The sequence below is a fragment of the Schistocerca piceifrons genome, chromosome 2 (genome assembly GCF_021461385.2).
Source record: "Schistocerca piceifrons isolate TAMUIC-IGC-003096 chromosome 2, iqSchPice1.1, whole genome shotgun sequence".
Lineage (NCBI taxonomy): Eukaryota > Metazoa > Arthropoda > Insecta > Orthoptera > Acrididae > Schistocerca > Schistocerca piceifrons.
In genome coordinates, this window is record NC_060139.1 from 925468839 (window position 1) to 925492526 (window position 23688).

General features: G+C 40.3%; 1 protein-coding gene and 1 long non-coding RNA gene across 2 annotated transcripts in view; one reads left to right on the forward strand and one right to left on the reverse strand.

The window, feature by feature from the left end:
* Positions 1-21043, reverse strand: part of LOC124775995 (N-acetylglucosamine-6-sulfatase-like) — an 85027-nt gene extending 63984 nt beyond the window's left edge. The window contains exon 1 of the mRNA XM_047250837.1: positions 20912-21043. Within this exon, the coding sequence (XP_047106793.1) occupies positions 20912-21043 (132 nt within the window). The remainder of the gene's footprint in view (positions 1-20911) is intronic.
* LOC124777340 lies at positions 1129-13671 on the forward strand. Its single transcript, XR_007015718.1, has 2 exons — positions 1129-1315; positions 13267-13671. It is a non-coding gene; the product is annotated as an uncharacterized LOC124777340 (long non-coding RNA).
* Positions 21044-23688: the final 2645 nt, after the last annotated feature.

Consider the following 23688-nt stretch of genomic DNA (forward strand, 5'->3'; position numbering starts at 1 on the left):
ATGGGTTGAAACCAATGAAAATTCCCTGTTGGATGGCAGTGAAATATGGTGAAAGTTGTTTGAGTCGAACACAAATGTACAAGTGGCCAGATAAGTTCAAACAGGGTGTAAAAAGTGTTGAAGATTCACCATGCCCAGGACACTTCCTCTGTGCAGTTATGGAGAACAAAATTGTGAGAGTTGATGAGTTGATATGGGAAAACTTGTGTAATTATGGTAAACGATATTGTGGTACTGATGACATTAGTGTCAGATCAGCCTGCCATATTGTTCATGATGTACTGGTGTTCAAGAAATTGTTTGTGAGGTAGGTTACAAAACATCAGAAATGAAGGGAAGATGCATGGATGTGTGCAGGGAGACCTGAAATTCATCTACTTGCTCCAATATTCCCTGGATCTGGGACCTTCAGATTATCGCATTTTTAATCCACTGAAAGAAGCTCTTTGTGGCTCAAGATTTGCTGCCGATGAGGAAGTGCAGGCAGTGGTGCATAACTGGTTACGCAAATGCCCCCAAGACTTCTTTGCACATGGAACTGAGAAGTGGGTCGACACCCGCATACATCCGTAAAACTTGAGGGGGATTATGTTGAAAAATAAATAAATTGTATTCCGTTCTCATTATAGGTCTTTTTATAAAAATCAGGTTTTTATTAAAGGACCCTTGTACATCTCATATCGCATGTGAGTCATATTTAGTACCAACCCCACACACTCAAACAGTATTCAAGGATGGGTCACTTGAGTGATTTATAAGCAATCTCCTTTGTAGCCTGATAGCATTTCCCCAGTAGTTTACCAATAAACCAAAGTCTACCCCCTGCTCTATCCACAACTGACACTACATGCATGTCCCATACCATATTCCTAACAAATTATAAACTGTTACACCCAGGTAACTGTATGAGTTAACAGCTTCCAACTGTGACTCACTGATATTATAGCCATAGGACACTGCATTTTTTTCATTATGTGAAGTGCACAAATTTACATGTCTGATTTAAAGCAAGTTCCCAATTTTTATACCACTTTCAAATCTTATCAAGACCTGACAGAATAGTTATGCAGCTTTTTTTGGACATTCATTTCAGATAGCTGCATCATCTGCAAGAAGTTTGAGGTTACTATTAATGTTATCTGCAAGATCATTAATATACAACATGAACAGCAAGGATACTGATGTACTTCCCTGGGGCACACCCAAGCTGTTCATGACTTTCCATACAAGATAACTTGCTGCATCCTCTCTACCAAAAAAATCCTCAATGCTGATACAAATTTTGCTTGATATCCCATATGATTGGCTTTCGATGGTAAGTGTAGATGTGGTACTCAGTCACATGCTTTTCAAAAATCAAAAAATACTGCATCTGCTTGATTTCTTTGACCCAAGGGTTGCAGTATATCATGTGAGAAAAGTGCGAGTTGTGTTCAGGTGATTGATGTTTTCAGAACTGTTGCTGGTTACATGGAGGAGGTCATTCTGTTTGAGATGCATTATGTCTGATCACAGAATATGTTCTAAGATTCTACAATAACCTAGATATGCAATATATCCAATCAGTACTCACCATTGATCCATTCATTTCATTTAAACATATTTAATTCATTCTTAATCTCATAGTATTGTTGAACTAGTCAGAGACAATGGAGGGTTCCTGTATATTCCAAAATCAAAGTAGGGTCAAGACCAACTGGCTAGTTAATAGTCTGTTGAATAGTTGTTTGAATGATGTGCCATAATAGTGGATCTGAAAATATACAATTTGGTATTACTGACAATCTTAAGGCTGCTTTGATGAGGTAACATTTCCAGCCAAACTCTAGCACTCCAGGCAGCCCATTCACATGATGACATGTGGCCTGTATAGTTAGCTGCTGTGCTTCACTGGAGTTCATGTGAAAGTAAGGTTTCACACTTGTGTTCACCTCCTATGCTTGCTCACAGTCCAGCAAATGACAAGGGTTGCTCTACTGAAAATGCCATTTACACATTCACTCACCAGATTTTACAACCATAAAATAATAAAATGGTGCTGGTTGGTATTTTCTGCAATCTCTGTAAAGCATTTGCCATTGTGAATCACAGTATTCTCCTAGATAAATTGGCATTTTACAGGATTGATGGTATACCCGACCAATGGATAATGTCACATGCAACCAAAAGAATGCAGAAAGTTGTTGTACTTAGTAATTCATGCAACATAGTCCAGGGGGCATAATTCTGACTAGAGAGAAATCATGTTCCTCACGGTTAGATCTCAGATCCACTACTGAACCTCAAATATGTAAATAATCAATCAGAATGGACTCTTTTTGCAGATGCCACTAGTATTGTAATCAGTCCAAGTGCATGTATGGAAACAAAAGAAATGGTAAACAAAGTTCTTAAAAGTATCATTGACTGGTTTTCTGTGAATGATCTCACCCTAAATTTTAAAAAGACATAAGTTATTCAGTTCTGCACATGTAGAGGTACTACACCAGTGGTAAAAATAACAAATGCTGAGGAAATAATAAATAAGGTGGAAACTTCAAAATTCTTATGGGTCAATATTGATGAGAAATTAAATTGGAAAAACACATTTGGAACTCCTATAAACAACTTAGTTCATCAACATTTGTGCTTAGAATCATTGCAAATCTTGGGGAGAGACATAAGAGACACAACAGTAAATAACATATTTTGCATATTTTCATTCGATAATGTCATACGAAATAATGTTCTGGGCAACTTATCTTTAAAAAAGAAAGTCTGCATTTCCTAAAAAAGACACTGTAAGAATAATATGTTGTGCTCACCCATGATCATCTTGTAGGCATCTGTTTAAGAAGTATATTAATTCCCTCATGACGTTTGTTGTAAATAATCAAATACAGTTCAAAAGGAACACTGAAGTACATAATTACAACACCAGAAGGAAAAATGACATTCTTTACTCCACAAGAGGTTGTCTTTAGGACAAAAAGAGGTGCACAATATTGCAACAAAAATTTTTGATCACTTACCTAGTGATACAAAATGTCTGATAGACAGCAAAGTTGAATTTGATAGCAAACTGAGAAAGTTTCTCCTTTAGAACTCCTTCTATTTTGTAGAAGAATTTCTATCATTGTAATGTGTCCACATCATTAGGACCCATCCTGAAAAATGTTCCATGGAACGTAACTAACTAACTAAGTGAGAGAAGTTCTACCATGTCTTTTGTGCCCATTCTTGAAATCCAATTCCTTGGAAGATTTTTGTTGTGGTCCTGCAAGGTCTGGTGCGATCTAGCCCAGTTCCTCCTTCCTGTATAAGCAATTGGCTTACAAAGTGAAGTGAACAGATTTAGTGCAGTGGAGCTTAGTGAGGGCCAGAAGTACCAAGCAACTTATGTTACCATTTCCTTACTGGCCACTCCTTTACTCTTTGACCACAAAGTGTGCCCAGAAATGAGTTTCTTTCATCCAACAGCCAAGTCTGTTTTTGTCCTGGTTCCCCCTTTTTGTGTGCATATATTTCACCTTTAAATGTTCTTCCAACAGTATCATATAGTAATGTCCCCCACTCTCCCCCCTTCCTTTGGTATTTGTTCATTTAAATTGCCAAATGTTGTCACACCAGATACTGGAGAATGCTAGTAGCTTTCCCTGCTCAAAGATTCCAGCATGGGTGAGGGCTCCTCCTAATCCCAAAATCTAAATTCATTGCATTTTGTTATAATAGTCAGTCTTTATGAATAAAAATCATGTAAACCCGCTAACATATTTCCTTTTATACATTCTGTTAATAGTCATATATTCTTGCCAATTTTATGTAGGCTTGGAAACTTGCAAGCCATTAATGATGAAGTAGGAAACATTAAGCTATCCCTCAGTACTCAATGTGTGCATACAGACCTTATTATTTATCCAAATTTAATCCTAAGAATTTGACTGAGTCAACTTCTTGTAAATAATCTTGTTGTAAATAATCTTAATCTGCTCACATTTTGAATGTTTGGTTTTGAACTGCTTCAAGTGAGTCTTAGATTTGTTTAGATTCAATCTATTCAGCTGAAACCAAATTATAAGGGCCAGTTGGTACTTATCAGTGACTTTGGACTATTTTCTAAATTCTGATTTTCAACTAACACATTGGCATTGTCTGTGAACAGAACTGATGGATAGTTGATATTTAATGGTAAATAATTAACACTGAATGGAAATACTACTGGGCATAGTATGGAGCCTTGTAGGGTACTCTGAGGTATTATCAGGCCCAGATCTTGTGGGGGAACTGGGACATCTACCCCAGGTGGAAATTTCAGGTAGCACCAAATTCATATTCTTGAAGAAAAAAAATCTAAAACACCTAGCATCCAGTGCACATCAGTCTATTGACTATTCACATGTTTTTGAAACAAATCCTTGTTACTTTTGGATATTTTTGAACACATTCTAAGTTCATTTCTGAATGAACCATAAGCTGATTTTTGGTTGCCTGCATAGTGTACCTGATATATCTCTGCCATCCGTAGCTCTGTCAGGTCTAGAAATAAAAAACTTTCCTGCAGACAAAAGGGGATGGGTCTGTATGAGCTGAGCTGAATAAACCCAAATGGGTGAATGTCAATCACTGTTTGTTTATGTGGTTGATTGGGTGTGCAAATGATCACCATTGTTAGAATTATCAGCAAAATCCATATATTGAGACTATCAAAGTATAAACAAATTATTAAGAGGAATAATAGCAAAGAGAGATTATATATTAATCTTCTCATTGTATCCAAGAAAATGAAATTACCTGGTTAGTGACCACTTAAGTTTTATTCTCGAAATAGAACAGAAAACCTGTTGTATGAACATGTAATAATGCCTAACGAGAGAAGAAATGCGGGATAACTAAACTGATGATTCTGGTGGGGTTTGTGAGGTTAACCAGAGAATAAGTTTTGACAATGGCAGCAGGAACAGTTACAGATTTAGTGATAACAACATTGTTTGTTAGAATGAGTAAGGAGAAGAAATGGAAACATAACACAAATTATATGGAAGAATATGATGATTCTGAATTTATAAAAAAAAATTTCATACTGCTACTTTTCTGTCTTGTGCTTGAGAACTGGAATGTATGAATGAAATGTGAAACTATTTCTTAACGTAAAACTTTTTGCTTTTAATAGGCCTAAAAGGCATTTGACATTGGTACTTTGTGAATTATATTCTGTTGTGTTATTTATATAAATGAGGTAGATAAAAATGACCATTTGTGCCAAAACAGTCTTGCTTATTTGGCATGTGTTACAATTGCTACAATATTAGAAAGGCCTATTTCATTTTATCTACCACACAGTGACAAGGCCTATTTCATTTTATCTAGCAGAGAGTGACTAATCGAGGAACCACACCAGCCTTGTGTACCTTACATATTAACAACTTTTTCAGTATTAGACAATGACATTTTGATTGTGTAGCAAAATGTTTGATGAACTTTGATGAGGTAACAGATTCTTTTGAAGAAAGGAAAGCATGCCATGCAAAGCCATAACAATACAAGAGAAAAAAAAATGCTAGGACCTAAGGGTTGAAGAAATGTGTACTGTCTTGCTTATTGCTTGTCTTCACTGGTTTTATGTTTTCTGTATTTAATTTTATGTCACACAAAAGAGAAAATTGTTAGCTATGGGCAATAAAGAGTGCAAATTTTCTGAAGAGTTCTTGTTCTCCCATTTACAAATAATCCCATGCAGTATTAATTTTGTGTGTGTGTTTTTTTTAGTGGGGTACGATGTCAAACTGGCCAACTGGTAGCAGGAGAGCACCACAGGACATTTTAATTTCCACTGTCCTGAATATAGGTCTGATGGCTTCCATTACAAAGTATACATGCTTGAATTCCACAGAGTGAAATACAGTGACATGCTGTGTGCAGAGGCATGTGGATTGCATTTAAGACTAAATAACATGTCTTACATTTCCTCGAGCATATGTGTTTTATATATATATCTGACCTTTGACAAGGACATGCACTACAAAATTACCATATTTTTGAAAAATAAAGTTTTTTAAAAATTTTTGATGTCCTGTCTCCAATGCTTGAGGGGGAGGGGAGCACTATGTTTGCACCAGTTTTGAAATATGATAGATCCAGGGCTGAGTAACATTTTCCAGTCAGAATATTAAGAGCACTGTTGGCAAGCCAGTACTACGAAAACAAGGGAAACTTGAATGGTGGAACAATTACATAGAAGAGCTATACAAGGGAAATGAACTTAAAGGCAATGGTCTAGAAAGGGAAGAAAGAAACAGAAGTAGATGAAGATGTGATGGAAGACAGGATATTGCTAGAAAATTTGTCACAGCATTGAATGACCTATGCTACAACACCACCACCCTGGGAGTACACAACATTTCCTCAGAATTACTGAGATCCTTGATAGAGCCAACCATGACAAAACTATTTTACCTGGCGTACAATATATATAAGACAGGCAAAATACCATCAGGCTTCAAGAACAATCTATTAATTCCAATTCCAAAGAAGGCAGGTGCTTGATCTGTACAAGATACTACATTACACAAAATATTACATGACATTTATTTATTTATTTATTTATTTTTGTGGGGGGGGGTTTGGGAAATTACCCACTTACTGTATCCAAAAATTCATCTAATGAGTAGAAGGAGTTGCCATTAAGAAATTCTTTCAATTTCCTTTTAAATCTGTCAGACTTTTGATGCTATTTGGTAAGTGACCAAAGACTTTTGTGGCAGCATAATTTACGCCCTTCTGAGCCAAAGTTAGATTTAACCTTGAGTAGTGAAGATCATCCTTTCTCCTAGTGTTGTAGCCATGTACACTGCTATTACTTTTGAATTCGTTCGGATTGTTAATAGCAAATTTCATAAGTGAATATATATATATTGTGAGGCTACAGTGAAGATCTCTAGCTCTTTAAATAAGTGTCTACAGGATGATCTTGGATGAGCTCCAGCAATTATTCTGATTACACGCTTTTGTGCAATGAACACTCTTTTACTCAATAATGAGTTACTCCAGAATATGATGCCATACGAAAGCAGAGGATGAAAATAGGCATGGTAAGCTAATTTACTGAGATGTATATTGCCAAAATTTGCAATGACCCTAAAAGCATAAATAGCTGAACTCAAACGTTTCAGCAGATCTTCAGTGTGTTTTTCTCAGTTCAACCCCTCATCAATGCATACACCTAGAAATTTTGAATATTCTACCTTAGCTACTGATTTCTGATTGAAGTCTATATTTATTAATGGTGTCATTCCATTTACTGTGTGGAACTGTGTGTACTGTGTTTTGTCAAAGTTTAATGAGAGCCCAATTGCAGAGAACCACTTAATGATTTTCTGGAAAACATAGTTTACAATTTCACCAGTTAATTCTTGTCCGTTGGGTGTGATAGCTATCTGTACTTGTATCATCGGCAAAAAGTACTAGCTTTGCATCTTCGTGAATATAGAATGGCAAGTCATTAATATATATTAAGAACAGCAGAGGACCCAAGACCGAACCTTGCGGCACCCCTTTCTTGATTGTTCCCCAGTTTGAGAAATCGGCAATTTTTTGCATATTATGTGAACTGCTTATTTCACTTTTCTGCACTCTTCCAGTTAGGTATGATTTAAACCAGCTGAGCGCTGTCCCATTTATACCACAGTACTTGAGCTTATCCAGAAGTATTCCATGATTTACACAATCAAAAGCCTTTGAGAGATCACAAAAAATCCCAGCAGGTGACTTCCGGTCACTCAGAGCATTTAATATTTCATTAGTGAAAGTATATATAGCATTTTCTGTTGAAAAACCTTTCCAGAAACCAAACTGACATTTTGTTAAAACTTTATTTTTACAAAGGTGTGAAGCTGCTCTACAATACATTACTTTTTCAAGAATTTTGGATAAGGCAGTCAGAAGAGAGATTGGGCGGTAGTTGTTGACATCAGATGTATTCCCTTTTTTGTGCAGTGGTTTAACAATGGCATACTTCAGTCTATCTGGAAAAATACCCTGCTTCAGAGAGCTATTACATATGTGGCTAAGTATCCCACTTATATCTTGGGAACAAGCTTTTATTATCCTGCTGGAAATGCCATCAATTCCATGTGAGCTTTTATTCTTGAGAGAGTTTATTATCTTCCTAATTTCAGAAGGAGAGGTGGGTTGAATTTCAGTTGTATCAAATGGTGTGTGTAAGAGTCAAAGGACATGGAATGGAAGCAGTAGTTGAGAGAGTAAAGAAAGTAGTGATGCAGGAGTTTATCTCATTTCCAATGTTGTTCATTCTGTACATTCAGAAAGTAGTGAAGGAATTATAGTCCTGAGAGAAAAAATAAGAAACTTTGAAGTTTTGCTGATGACACTGTAATTCTATTAGAGATGGCAGAGGACTTAGAAAACCTGTTAAATAGAACAGATAGTGTCTTGAGAAGACGACAGAAGATGAACATCAACGAAAGTAAAACATCGGTAATGGAATGCAGCTGAATTAAATCAGGTGATACTGTTGTGATTAGGCTAGGAAATTAGTCATTAAGAGTAGAAGACGAGTTTTACTATTTTGGCAGTAAAAGAAATGATATGGCCAATGTAAAGAAGATAGCAAGAAAATAATTTTTGAAAAAAGAGGAATTTGTTAACATGTAATATATATTTAAGTGTTAGGAAGTCCATTCTGAAGGTATTTGTCTGAACTGAAGCCTTGTTTAAAAGCAAAACATGGATGATAAGCAGTTCACACAAGAAGAGGGTAGAAGCTCTTGAAATATGGTACTACGAAATAATGTTTAAGATTCCATGAGTGTATCAAGCAAATAATGAGGAATCTCTAAACCAAATTGGAGAAGAAGCAATTTATGGCACAACCTGTTTAAAAGAAGGGACCATTTGAGAGGGCACATCTTAAGACATACAGGAATTGTCAGTTGATGGACAGTAGTGTGAGGGGTAAAGTTGTAGAGGGAGACTAAGAGATGAATACAGTAAGCAGATTCAGATGGATGTAGGTTGCAGTAGTTATTCAGAGATGAAGAGACTTGCATAAGACAGATTAGCATAGAGACTGCATCAAACTTGTCATCAGACTGAAGATCATGGCAACAAAAACAACAACAACAACAACAACAAAACAGTAATAATTTTATCTTTTGAAGCACCAGAAGTCACATGCATTGATGAAAATATGACATCCATAGTGCTACATCATTACAGCAGATCTAGGACATCAAAGTGAGATGATATGGCTATTCTTACTGGGAGCTGCTTAACTAGCAAAATAAGAAAACTGAAAATAAATTTGCAGATAGCAGCATTTTGTCTGTAAGGTGTATGTATGCAGTGTAACTTGTTTGGGCATACTGCATCATGCACAGAATTGGTGCCTCTAATCTGTTATATGTGTCACCGGTATGGCCATTTTGAAAGGCAGTGCAGAGAGTCTAGGTGGCTCGTGATATAACATAAAGAGTAGTTTGTTATGTGATCGCTGTAAGCTTATTGACACCAGTGCTTACTAATTTAAGTTATATATTACAGCACTGAAGATGGTCACTAAGTGACCGAAAATCGATTTTGCGATAATAAACAAAAATATACGACCAATGCTGTCTCTCCTTTCAAGTATATCCTTAGATTAGTTAGGTTTAAGTAGTTCTAAGTTCTAGGGGACTGAAGAACTCAGATGTTAAGTCCCATAGTGGTCAGAACCATGCAAGAAGCAGAGCAGAGGGCACTCAGTGCCTTTCTGAGGGGAGGGGGGGGGGGAGGGGGGGGGGGTTGCCATCATACATGTGAAGAAGGTGTATACAGGAGCTCCAAAGAATCTGCATTCTGCTGTTAGGTTAGCAATGCAAGGCAAAGAAACTGGCATCTCAACAGGAATATGGGATAGATAAGGGGTATTTTCTGTGAACATTAACTGTAACAGATGTGGACAAAAGGGGCATTTCAGAGGTAGTGTCACTAGTCACAGGGAAGTAGAGGAAATGGAAGGTATCAGCAGCAGTGCTTTAATGATGATCATAGGGGTGGATGAGGAGGTCATAAGCAGCTCTTAAATGCAATGGGAAACCCAAAGTCCATCTAAAGGTGCTCCTGTTAAAATTAAATTAAATGAATATTTATGCACAGGTGGAGTGCGCAGTGTTGTAAGAGGTAAAGAGTACTAGTTTTTGTTGGATGCAGTGATCCATTTGGTGGTTGCCAGTGGAGACTTGGTAGATCAGAGGCAATGGAACCCACCGCACTGTAAGTTACATGGGGTCAGGGATAATGATGTGAGGTCACTGGAATTAGTGGACATAGATTTTAATATGAGGCTGATTTGGCTTAATCAGTGTGTGTAGGTGTTAAAACATGTAATCAAGGGTTACTGCATTATGCTGGGCTTATATTTTATGTATCAATATTGTTCTGAGACTGACCTTTCCCAATATATGGTAGAACTCAGTGGAATGACATTCCAGCTAGGAGAAGCTATTGCCAGAGTAGAGCTGTCACAAGGGGTGTCTAGCATATTAGAGAAACCAATTGAAAAGCATACAACTGCACTACGGCTTAACTTCAATGATTGTGTGCTGGGTGCCACCAGGAAGTCACTTTGGATGAATGTGGAGCCACATCTAACTGTGGGTATGTCTTGTAGAGCCTCTGGAAGAGAATAATATACTGGATCCAGCAAGTTGTTTCATTAAGAGAAGAGTTGTGCTGTGCATGTACAAGAGATGAATGTTGGGAGAGTGGTGTCCATAAATATAGATAATTTTGGTTCCAAAGAAATGAAGCTAATAGCAGGGATGTTAACAGCAAATTTGGACTTTCTGGATGAGTTGTGCACAAGGAGTATCAGCCACAATCAGCTGCAATCCATAGTTAAGGCAAGTTATGTAGGCAAGTGGAGCGTCTAATGGGAGTAAAGAGAGAGTGCTGATGGATGAATTGCTGTTTAAATGGGGTCCATTGCCAATAATGCTCCTGACTCAACATGAAATACCAACAGGAAATGGAGCAGTGGTCTATTGGAAACTGTATTGGATACCATGATATCTGCAGCCAATTGTGGAAGATTTTATTCACAAACAGTTAGTTGATGGAACAAGAAAAAAGTCTAAGGGTGTTTCTAGAAAATGCTGGTTCTGCTATAATACCCTCACCTGAAGATGAAGCAGATCCATACCCCATCCCCAACATTACTGAGACCATGATAACTTCTGACAATGTCGGCACTTTTCTACCACCGATGTAAGGTATGATAACCATAATTTGAAGGCTTTTCCTGAAGACTAGCCAAAGACAGCATTTTCCTACCATGGGAGTACTATCGGTTCAGAAGAATGCTGTTTGGACAGAAAAATATGCCTACAATATTTCAGAGGTTATTAGGTGGGGTAATGAGAGGTTTGAAAGTGTGCCAGTGTCAAGTTTAGCTAGATGATACCACTGTATTCTCAAAAGACATGGAGCAACACAGACAATTTCTGAAGGAAGTGTTTAAGAGACTAAGGGCCGCAGGTTTGATGTTGAGCACAGATAATGGCAATTTTGTACAACGTTTGAAGGAAGTGGTTGGGAGACTGAGAGTTGCACGTCTGACTTTGAGCACAGGGAAAGGTCATTTTGCATTAGAAAAGGTAGGGTATTTAGGCCATGTAATCAGTAAAGACAGGGTAAGAACAGACCCGAGGCGAGTGCATGGTGTATGAGGGTTCTGATCACCTAAATCGATTAAGGAAGTACAATCTCTTTTGAGGATCTCAAATTTTTACAGAAATTCATAAAACGGTTTTGTGACATAGTATGACCACTCATGCAGTTACCAAGGAAAGGAGGATTGAAGAGAGTCAGGGGATGTATAAAGAATTAAAGAATTTGGTTCTCGTATATCCAGACTTTGAGAAGGAGTTTATAACTTCATATGATGCATCTAATCATGCTTTGAAGATGTTTCCTAAGTCAGGAGATTAACAGTGAAGAGCACGGTGTAGCTTGTGTTAGCGTTCCGGCACTGTACTTGGTAGGGCATGGACACCCACATTGAACAGACCATGTCACAGGGTTGCACATGTGCAGAGAACCAATCCGCTCCGCCACAGACACTCTCTGTTTGGCTTAAGACTCAGTCACCAAGGCAACAAGTGCACATAGACTTTGCAGGACTATTTTGGAACACACCTTGGCTCATAGTGGTAGACTCTTTTAGCAAGTATCCATTTGCTGTGCCAATGAACTCTACCACATCACATAGCACCTCCATATTTTGCATAGAAGGTTTGCCAGAAGTATTTGTGTCAGACAATAGACCACAGTCCACTTCACTTTGTTTTGAACAGTTTTTTGAACGAAATGGCATTCGTCATCTAACAAGTTCTCCGTTTCACCCGCAGTCCAACAGAGAAGCAAATTGCTTGGTACGCACTTTCAAGCAACAGATGACCAAGCTTCGCACCACCCACACATGGGAACAGGTGCTGTAACTCTTTCTCGTCTCCCATCGCTCCCATCCACGAGACGGAACATCACTGGCGGAACTTCTACATGGCCACTCGTACTGCGCGCCGCGGAATTTGAATCCGCGCCAGACGTCATAGACGTTGAAGACCCATAGAGGTCTCTGCACCATCCCGCCGTAAGCTGTGGCGGTGCGTGCCTCCTGGCCCGCTTTTAGTGTGAGGGCGCCACAGTGGAACACGTCCCAGCGGCCAATAGCTGCGCCCCCGATAGCATACTTAAGCGCGTGCCTTGTGCTCAGCCAGCAGTCTAATATTGCGTGTGTCTCAGGACATATCGCCTCAGACAGCATCTTGACTTCATGTTTCTATTCCAGTGGATGTGATTGTCTTGTTTGGTTCGTTTCTCTGTTGTCTGTTCTTGTTGTGTCGTAACGTCCTCCGTTGGTTGTATCCGTCCTCTCCCATTGTGTTGTTGTTTGCGGGCCACTCCGCAGGTCCCGCTGCATTTCTGTCACTACTACCCCGTGACCGTTCCAGTTGCCGTTACAACAGCCACCACCATCAGATGCTGTTACACTTGCTACACCCACCGCAGGATCCGGCGCCGCCAATGGTCCGCAAGTGTCACTTTGCGTCGCGCGATCTTATTCTTTTCAGGTTTATGGCAACTGTGGGCGCTGGGAAAGAGGCGTGATCCAGGAATGCATTGGCTCATACATGTATTTTATTGCAGGTCTCAATGGTTTGCAGCGCCGCCACCAGAACCAATTTTGCGCATGTCATTTGACCCGTGAGTCTGCTGCTTTTCTTCCCCCAGATTTATGGCCTCACGGGACTGCGCAGTCTTTGCAGCTGCCCGTTGGTGCCACCACGGCACCACAGGAGGAGCAGATGGACGATGAGCCCTCACCTCCGCCCTGCCCGCCTCCCACCCATGGATCTGGACTCGCCATCGCCCTTGCCGTCATTGCCCCAGGACCCACTCTCAGGCCTGGATGTGTGCCCTGGCAGCAGTTTTAGGAGCAGGGGAAGCTCACAGAGGCCGGACGGATTGAGCTTAAGAGGAGAGGGTTATTAATCGATGGACATGACAGAGTCAGCTTTCCATCTACCAGCCACGGTTATGGGAATCACGTAACTGAACATATCAGGACCACAACTGTATTGGCCAGATGTACCTTTGGAATTATTGCCAGCACCGAATATAACATTTCTAAATCAAGCTTTAGAACCTGACTTAAACTATTCCCTAGATCAATTCACTGCCACACAGGAAGGGCGCATTTCAGCCGAGCGGTTAATGCAGCCTGCAGGGCAGTGAGAGAATAACAACGATGCACGACAGGGATTTTGAGTGCCGGAATACCAAGTGCCACAGTACTCTAACTCTGCTGTGCGTAGCTTTCGCTCTTCTGAGGTGGAGAGCTGACCGTCAGCGTAGACCACCGACAGTCTTGATTCCTTTAGAGTGCGAGAGTGTAATCTTGTTGTGTCAATCAGGAAAACGTGTAAATTTATGGTTAAGAGGAAGGGAAGCGAAATCACTGGCGGTAAAGGTTAAAACTGGCTGACGCGTAAAACAAGAGTGATAAGTAGAGTAGCAATAAGCAGTATAGAACGTAAGATTGGATGTGGTACCTAACCCATGTGACCAAGCCGGCAGTTGTTCTGGTTATATGTTTTTGTTTTTGTATTTTTGACGAACATGTTGTATAATAAGAAAATGCTCCTCCTAACTATCAGACTTCACGGTTCTCTGGCATACCTTGCCGAGATTATTATGGAGGTGGGAGACGAGGTACTGGCTGAGGGGATACTGTGAGGGCGAACCGTTTTCCGTGTTCAGGTAGCTCAGTCGAAAAAGCTCTTGTCCGCAAAATGCAAAGGTTCCAGTCAGTCCGTGTTAGGAGGCCATGTCGTGCGGAAGTATGCTGCCGCTTTGTGCATCAGAACGCTTGTTTATTGCGGAGCCCCCGTTGTGCTAAAGGGAACCGCGGTAAGTAAGATTATTTCCTCGAGGAGAGAAATATTGGTATGTAGTTTTGAGACAAACACCGAAAATCCAGCGCATCTCGCTATTCGCAAATGGATGACTGACGATGCGAAGTTGCTTGTTGAGGAATTGATAGATATTCAGATTAACAGCGCTGTTAATTGTGTTTGCAAAAGGTACACTACTGGCCATTAAAATTGCTACACCAAGAAGAAATGCAGATGATAAACGGGTATTCATTGGACAAATATTTTATACTAGAACTGACATGTGATTATATTTTCACGCAAATCAGGTGCATAGATCCTGAGAAATAAGTACGCAGAACAACCACCTCTGGCCGTAATAACGGCCTTGATACTACTGGGCATTGAGTCAAACAGAGCTTGGATGGCGTGTACAGGTACAGCTGCCCATGCAGCTTCAACACGATACCACAGTTCATCAAGAGTAGTGACTGGCGTATTGTGACGAGCCAGTTGCTCGGCCACCATTGACCGGACGTTTTCAGTAGGTGAGTTCTGGAGAATGTGCTGGCCAGGGCAGCAGTCGAACATTTTCTGTATCCAGAAAGGCCCGTACAGGACCTGCAACATGTGGTCGTGCATTATCCTGCTGAAATGTAGGGTTTCGCAGGGATCGAATGAAGGGTAGGGCCACGGGTCGTAACACATCTGAAATGTAACGTCCACTGTTCAAAGTGCCGTCAATCCAAACAAGAGGTGACCGAGGCGTGTAACCAGTGGCACCCCACACCATCACACCGGTGAAACGCCAGTATGGTGATGACGAATACACGCTTCCAATGTGCTTTCACCACGATGTCGCCAAACACGGATGCGACCATCATGATGCTGTAAACAGAACCTGGATTCATCCGAAATAATGACGTTTTGCCATTCGTGAACCCAAAGTTCGTCGTTGAGTACACCATCACAGGCGCTCCTGTCTGTGATGCAGCGTCAAGGGTAACTGCAGCCATGGTCTCCGAGCTGCTAGTCCCTGCTGCTGCAAACGTCTCGAACTGTTCGTGCAGATGGTTGTTGTCTTGCAAGTGTCCCCATCTGTTGACTCAGGGATCGGACGTGGCTGCACGATCCGTTACAGCCACGCGGATAAGATGCCTGTCGTCTCGACTGCTAGTGATACGAGGCCGTTGGGATCCAGCACGGCGTTCCGTATTACCCTCCTGAAACAACCGATTCCATATTCTGCTAACAGTCATTGGATCTCGACCAACGCGAGCAGCAATGTCGCGATACGATAACCGCAATCGCGGTAGGCTACAATCCGACCTTTATCAAAGTCGGAAACGTGATAGTACGCATTTCTTCTCCTTACACGGGGCATCACAACAACTTTTCACGAGGCAACGCCGGTCAACTGCTGTTTGTGCGTGAGAAATCTGTTGGAAACTTTCCTTATGTCGGCACGTTGTAGGTGTCGTCATCGTCGCCAACCTTGTGTGAATGCTCTGAAAAGCTAATCATTTGCATATCATAGCATCTTCTTCCTGTCGGTTAAATTTCGCGTCTGTAGCACGTCATCTTCATGGTGTAGCAATTTTAATGGCCAGTAGTGTGAATGGATAGTCGGGAACACTGATGATAGCTAAAATTTAAGCATGATGATTGTTCTATGAGCACAGTCTTAGTAACTTAAGCAGGTGTTGGCTTGTGCTTTGTGATAGTCTGTAAGACACCGTTCTAAATGTCGCTCGAGGAGATAAGAGAAGTTCATGGCTTACACGGGACAGTTTAGTTTATGGCGCCAGAGAAGTAGTGTGGCCTGAATATTTTTGGCATGGCAAGTTAAATGGCAATCGAATAGCTTAATCAGAATTACAAAAGCACGTACCCACTTATGTGCCTGTCTGCGGTCATAAGGCGTACTTCTGAATGAAAACCAACTCTGCACATGGTCCGAATCATATTTCACAGAGCTCCTGAGGGAAAATTATGCCGGTGGACGCCCAGTGCAATGCATACTGAAACACGTCCACCAGGTCTAATGGCATGGGCAACTGCTATGTTATGTCAGACTGACTGCACTGTGAATACATCAGGACCTGAAGTGGGAGAAATCTGAATGAGAATGTCACAGAAACTATCGCCAGAGAGCAAGGGAGCGTAATGGTGAGCGACTACAAAAGTAAGTCAATCAGCGAGGTTTAAGGCATCAACCTGACATTCACCTCAATTTGTTTACGAAAAATAAGGAAAACGCAGTAGGCGCTGCAATAGTGCTTTTTGACCACTGCACCACTTCCCGCGGCGCTTGTCAACGATTGATAGCCAAGGTCCGACTGTGGTCATTATAAGCTGCTCCTCCGGTCGCTGTGATAAAGATCTCGCTAGAAGGAACAGAGAGCAATGATAAGAGACAGGTGCCGTCGGGAAAGGTGTAAACAGTGGAGGTTCAAGGTTCCGGCGTGCGAACGATCCGCCAGTGGCAGTCAATAGAAAAGAATAAAATTTCTGCATCAATGAAAGACTTGTACTCCTTCCTCTTCGATCTTGTCACCGAATCTGTATCACCACACGGGGTACCCGGTAATATGATAACCGAAGCGACAAATTCCCGGCAAGACGCATGCCGGTGTTATTGTACATCGCTTGTTGCATTAGATGGGAGCTGCCTCCATTAGGCCAAAGATTAATGTTCATAGTACAACACAACATAGACAATCACCAAAACACTTTTACTGAATGTCATACTGGCTTCTACAGCTTAGGCTCACACAAAGATTTGCGTGGTTTTTAACGCAATTTACCTATTCGCCCTGTAATGAGTTCGGTTGAAAGTAGTAACAATACTTACTCCACCACAGATTTCGAGTTCATAGCTAGTGTGACGAATGCCTTGGAGCATCTGCGATAGATTTTCAACTCAAAGAATCATGTCATTCGTTTATTGTGAAATTCTTATTGTGTTCAAAATTCTTATTAAACAAACAGAGATATTCAGAAGCTGAAAAAATCTGTTAAAATCACGAATACTATTCAGACGCGTGACGTATAAACATGTAAACGAACCATAGCTATTATAGCAATCATTACTTTTATGTTGTGCAATCCTAGAACAATTGTATGTAGTTGTGGTTACGTGGTTATGATTTGAGCTAACGCTTATTCTTCGTGTTTAACATCCAGTGAAGTTTCGCCATCGTCAATGATTTCATTTATCCTCTGTCAAATAAAATCTAAAGAAATTTTATATAAGCCATACGTTTTGAGATTATGGTACTTATTTTCATAAAATTATTAGCAGGAAAAATATAAACCTTAATAATACATACTGATGTGTGTGTTGCAGCTGTCTCAAATTTGCAGTAGAGCTGATATTTTGCTGTCATATGCAATTAATCAGGATTTATTCAATATAATATTACGTTATGCAATGAATATGGGAAACTTGGAATAAGGGTTATGAAAGAATCTCCCCAATTTGGAACTGGTTTTATAGTCAATGTGAAAATAATAGATTCGATTATCTATTTTCAAGCCATCTCCCCTAGAATTGCAACTTTGAGTTTAAAAGCATCCAACAAAATTTATACCATCATTAAATCCCATGCCCCTACTAATGAAAAGAATTTTCTATCAAAGAGTAGGAAAGAAGTGGAAAAGTTTTGAGATCCCCTTGACCAAACAATAAACCAAGTAAATATTAACAATGTTAAGATCCTGTTAGGGGACTTCAATGCCCAACTTGGAAGAGAAAAGAAATACCAGAATATCATTGGGAAATGGGCTCCACATAAACAAACAAATAAGAATGGCCAAAGACTTGTTGAACTATCTAGGGAACACATACTGATCTTAAAAAGGAGGCCAAACAAACTTAAAACTTGGAAACATCCTGATTGCAGAAAAGGAGAATGGCAGCTGGATCATGTATTTAGGACAAATTCTTCCACAGAGAAATCTACAATGTTAAAGTATTAAGAGGGGTAGATACAGGTTCAGATCATTGCATTGTCAAAATGAAAATTGAGTTCACACAACTAAAAAAGAAACCAAAATGCAATAAACAGGAGAGGAACTTTGATCCCCACCAATTAATTAGAAATGATAGAGAAATCACACAAAACATAAAACTGACAGATAATGTAGAAGAACTGGTTCAAATTCTCAGGCAACAAGCAGAAAATTTAGCGCTATTGAACCCACATAAAAGACATGCTGGGGGAACTGAGAATGTGACAAAATTCATGAAGAAAGACATCACGCATGTTTAAAATTTCAAACAAACAAAACAGATGAAAATGCAACTAACCTCAAAAATATCAGGAAAAAGTTTACACAAATTATCAGGCAAACCAAGAAACAATCACAGAAAGATCTAATCAGCTCAGTAGTAGAAATTTACCATAAAATAAATTCCAGAGACTTTTACAAAATGTTTGGAAGACAATTACAAAAATTTGCCCCTCCCACATTAATGCTGAAAAGGGAAGATGGGAAAATGACACATAATGACAAGGAAAATGTCGAAATCATGGCAAAAGCATTTAGTAAACTTTTGAATTGTGAAAACCCAGAAATTTTTAGCAATTAATAAAGACACACCCATCAAGATTCTACCTGCTCTCATAAATCCTTCAGCAATCCAAGATGTGGAAACGGCACTCAGAGAGATGAAAAATAGTAAGGAAACCGGAGAAGATAAAGTATTTGCAGAAATGTGGAAATATGCCAGTGATACAGTTCGAATATCCTTAAACATAGGTCTAACAAGAACCTGGACACAGAAAAGTTTCCCAGACATTGGACCTCAGCCACAATCCACCCACTCCACAAAAAAGGAGATAAAAGCAACCCAGATAATTACAGAGGTATCTCTCTCTTAGATTGCACATACAAGACTTTCTCCAGAATCCTATACAAGAGGATCAAAGAGCAACTAGAGGAAGAATTAGGTGAATACCAAGGAGGCTTCAGACCTTGGAGAAGCTGTGGAGAACAGATCATCACTTTAAAATTAGCCATAGCATATTACAAGAAATGAAATAAACCTCTTGTAATAACCTTCAATGTTAAAAATCTTAAGATATTTGGGCTCCATACAAAATTAATCAAATTGATAGAACTCACCTTAACCAACACTGTATCACGTTCAGGGGGCAACTTTCTGAGCCATTCATTATAAAAACAGGTTTAAAACAAGGAGATTGCTTGGCACCCCCGCTGTTCAACGGTGCTTTAGAATACATAATGAAGGAATGGTGCAAGATTAACCCAAAGAACATCCAAATTGGAAGACCCAAAGACAATATAAGTTTAAATTGTGTACGATTTGCTGATGACCTTGATCTCTTGTCCAACAGTATTCAGGAAACCAAACAACAAGTTATCTCACTACAGGAAACAGCACAGAAAATTGGTCTTGGAATATCCTTTGAAAAAACAGTCATCATGTTAACTGGCCCACCACTTACAAACATAGGAAACCAAGAAATGAAAATTGTAGATAAATTTAAATGTCTGGGAGAAATCATAACATATAACCTCAATGAAAAGACAACATGGCATAACAGAATAAACAAAATGAGCACAATATATCACCAAGAACAGCTACAACAAAAAGAGCCTGTCAATAACAACAAAATTAAAACACTGCAGAACAGTCACTCAACCAGAATTAACATACGCAAGTGAAACCATCTTCAAAACAACTAACGCTGCACAAATAGACAAAATACTCAAAATAGAGTGAAGAATCATCAGAACGTGCATCAACAAGTCGTACCAGAAAGGTGGACACTGGAGAGTAGCCACAAATGAAACCGTCCACTAGGAAATAGAACTGGTAACAAGTACAATCAAGAAGAAACGCATTTCATTTTTCGGACATCTAATCAGAACACCAGAGAACAGGATCATCAGGAGAATAACAGGAAAATTGTGGAATAGTAAGTGCAACATTAAGTGGATTACAGAAATCAAGGAGGATATGGATGAGCTACAGATTACATTGGAAGACCTAAGAAACAAAACTGTCAAAATCAGGAAACTCACAGACAAACAAACCAGACTGCAAACGAGAATCAACAAACAGACAATAGGAAGGGTGATTTCCGATGAAGAAAGAAGGATGAGATCCGAGAAAATGAAGAAGACTGCGCTGAGAGGAAACTGAAAAATTCTTTGTATAAAGTAGGCTAGGGTGGTCCAATGAAGGCCGTAAAATGTCAAGAAACAAATAAATAATATTACCTATACTCGCCAAAAAGTTAGGCCTAAGACGAAACTATTACATTTTTCTGCGTTTTAATTTTATGATACTATTGTCAAATATATATAATGACAATATTACTATAAAATTAACTATGGCAGTTAACGTGTAACTAGTAAATGCTGCGGGATTACCCTGTTATCTACCAGTTTCAGAAATGAAACTCAAATTTTACGATTGATAACTTCGCTTGGTTGACAAGTAGTTAACGTCCAAATAACATTTTACATACCATGCCGCCAAGTGTGATATCCTGGTCGTCCGTGAGTATGATGACGAAATTCGGTTTGTTTGCCCCACCCCATTGCAGCAACAGGGCGAAGGCAACCAGTTTTAGGAAAACACTGCCAGCCGGCTTGACCATTGTGATCTTATGAAACAAGCCTTTTTACAGGCAGAACAGCTTTTAAATACCTCTCATCCGACTGCAATCAAAAGATAAGAGGCGTTTTACGTGATAAGAGTGGATGGCGAACATAGTAGTTTAAACAAACTGCCCTAATGGATCTGTGTAGCGGATTTTAACAGTTGTTTTCATTTTGCGATGAAGGAAAGAAAACTCTTATCAAGGCCTTCAGTATGTGAACTGCGACACGATCGACTGAAATGCTGTATTAAGTCACCGTGCGTGTGTTTGGGAAGACTGGTTTTCAAATTCCCATCAGACCACCCCGATTTAGTGTCTCCTGGTTTCACTAACACACTTCACTCTAATTTCGGGAAGACTATGACACTAAGGCAAACTTCGTATTCCATGTTCTAAAATGAGAATTGACATAGGTGCGCATGCTTGTCGTCCAGGTGTTAGACAACAGGGGACTGATGACCACAGATGTTAAGTCCCATAGTGATCAGAGCCATTTTGTTAGACAACAGTAGCACAAGAATTCACAGACAAGGAGCCATCTCAAACTGCAAGACGATCACAGCTTTATTTAGCAGAAATGTAGTAATCAGAGTGAGCTTATAACGACATATAGGTATTTTTCTTGTTTTGCTTCTGTTAACAAAATTACTTTTCTATTGTGAATTACGACAATGGTTGACTCTGAGCACTATAGGACTTAACTTCTGAGGTCATCAGTCCCCTAGAACTTAGAACTACTTAAACCTAACTAACCTAAGGACATCACACACATCCATGCCCGAGGCAGGATTCGAACCTGCGACCGTAGCGGTCGCGCGGTTCCAGACTGTAGCGCCTAGAACCGCTCGGCCACTCCAGCCGGCACGACAGTGGTGATAGAGAAGAGTCTTCTACGTAAAACATGAAACAATAATGTTTTCAATATTGAAGAATAAATCGCAATTATGTTATCTTTTTAAGACGTTCTCTTATCTTTTGTCTGACCTACTTCTTTTGTTACTTCCTCTTGGCATTGGTCTGTTTAGGTACGAGTTCCAAACATGATAGCATTAATGTCAAGGACACGGGGAAGAGAAATAATGCAGAATCAATTCAACTGAAACACTTTTAATGTGCTATTACAGTACATCATACCATTACATACCGGTACCATTTCTGCTACAAAATGGGCTCAATATGGCGCCCATCAGCGTCCAGAAGAGTCTGAAAGCAAGGGACTGCATTCTGCACAGCAGAACGAACTATGTCCGTAGGTATGCTGACTATCCCTCTTGATATGCTGCTCTTCAGATCAGCACCTGTTTGAATGTTCCCCTGGAAAACCCTGTGCTCCAGGTAGCTCCACAACTAGAAATGACAGCGAATGAGATCAGGTGATCGTGCCGGCGAGGCATTTGGAAAGGATCGGCTGATAGTTCGATCGTTTCCAAATGTGTTTCGAGGAAGCAGGTGAACTTCACGAGCGGTGTGCGGTGGGGCCCCAACTTGCATGGAAACTGCTTAGTTCAATGCGTCTCTCTCGTGTAGGGCGAGTATGACATGCTAGCGAAGCATATCACAGTAACGCTGGCCAGTCACACTGCAAGACTTTGGTCCTTGAGCGCCAATGGCAGTTACGCTGGCCAGTCACACTGCACGTCTTTCGTCCTTGAGCCCCAAACTGTTCAAAAACGAATGGGCCAATGATGAACGTAGCCGTGAAGCCACACCATAATGTGACACGTTCACCATACAGAGGAACTTCGTGCACAGTGACTGGAGGTGAAGATCCCCACACTCGGCAGTTCTGTGTGTTCACCTCCCCCGTCAGACAAAAATGAGCTTCTTCTGTCCTCATCAGCTTTAGTCCTCGCGAGAACGTGGAGAGCGAAGTCAACAAGTTGTGCGTCCTGTGGTGCAAGTTGCTGTACGATATGGATCTTGTACGGATGTCATTTGAGAATGGTTCGAAGAACCTTCCGTACAGTGGACCATGGGATTTTCAACTGTCGTGACACAGCACGCACGCTGCCTGACGATCGGGAGTTGCGCGCAGCGTCGTCAGCCATAGCAACAGCGATTTCACCAACCACTTGTGGTGCAACTGGTCGTTGGCCTCTTCGCGGAGCGACGTCCAGTTCTCCAGTTGATTCGAACTTCTTCATCATGCTCCGCACAGCAGGTGGAGAAAGAGGTCCCTTCAATAATCCTTTCAGCCGGCGATATTCTCAAAGTGCAGCTGCCAGCATTACTGTTGTTTTGATAATAAAGCTTCACCAATAATGCCCTTATTCTTAGGTCCAAGCTCACGTTGACACATGAACAAGTGCACTGCGACTCGTCAGGTGTGTGAGACTGTGAATCGTATTGACTGATCACGGCACCTGCTGGCCATAGTTGGAACTGGACAGTGGCGCTGCGACGCATGGAAATCATGCACCCCATACTCTGGACATTAATGCTACCAAGTTTGGTACTCGTACAGTAATTAGTTTCCGTGTTATTACGTGTAAAATAGGGACAGTTCAATTATAACCACCCGATATGTGCCAATATAAGTTCCTATGAACGAGAGTTATTACTTATTTTCGTTCAAGCATTGACTCATATTTTATTATATGATACCACTAATCTCATTCATATGTTACTGACAGGTTTCAAGT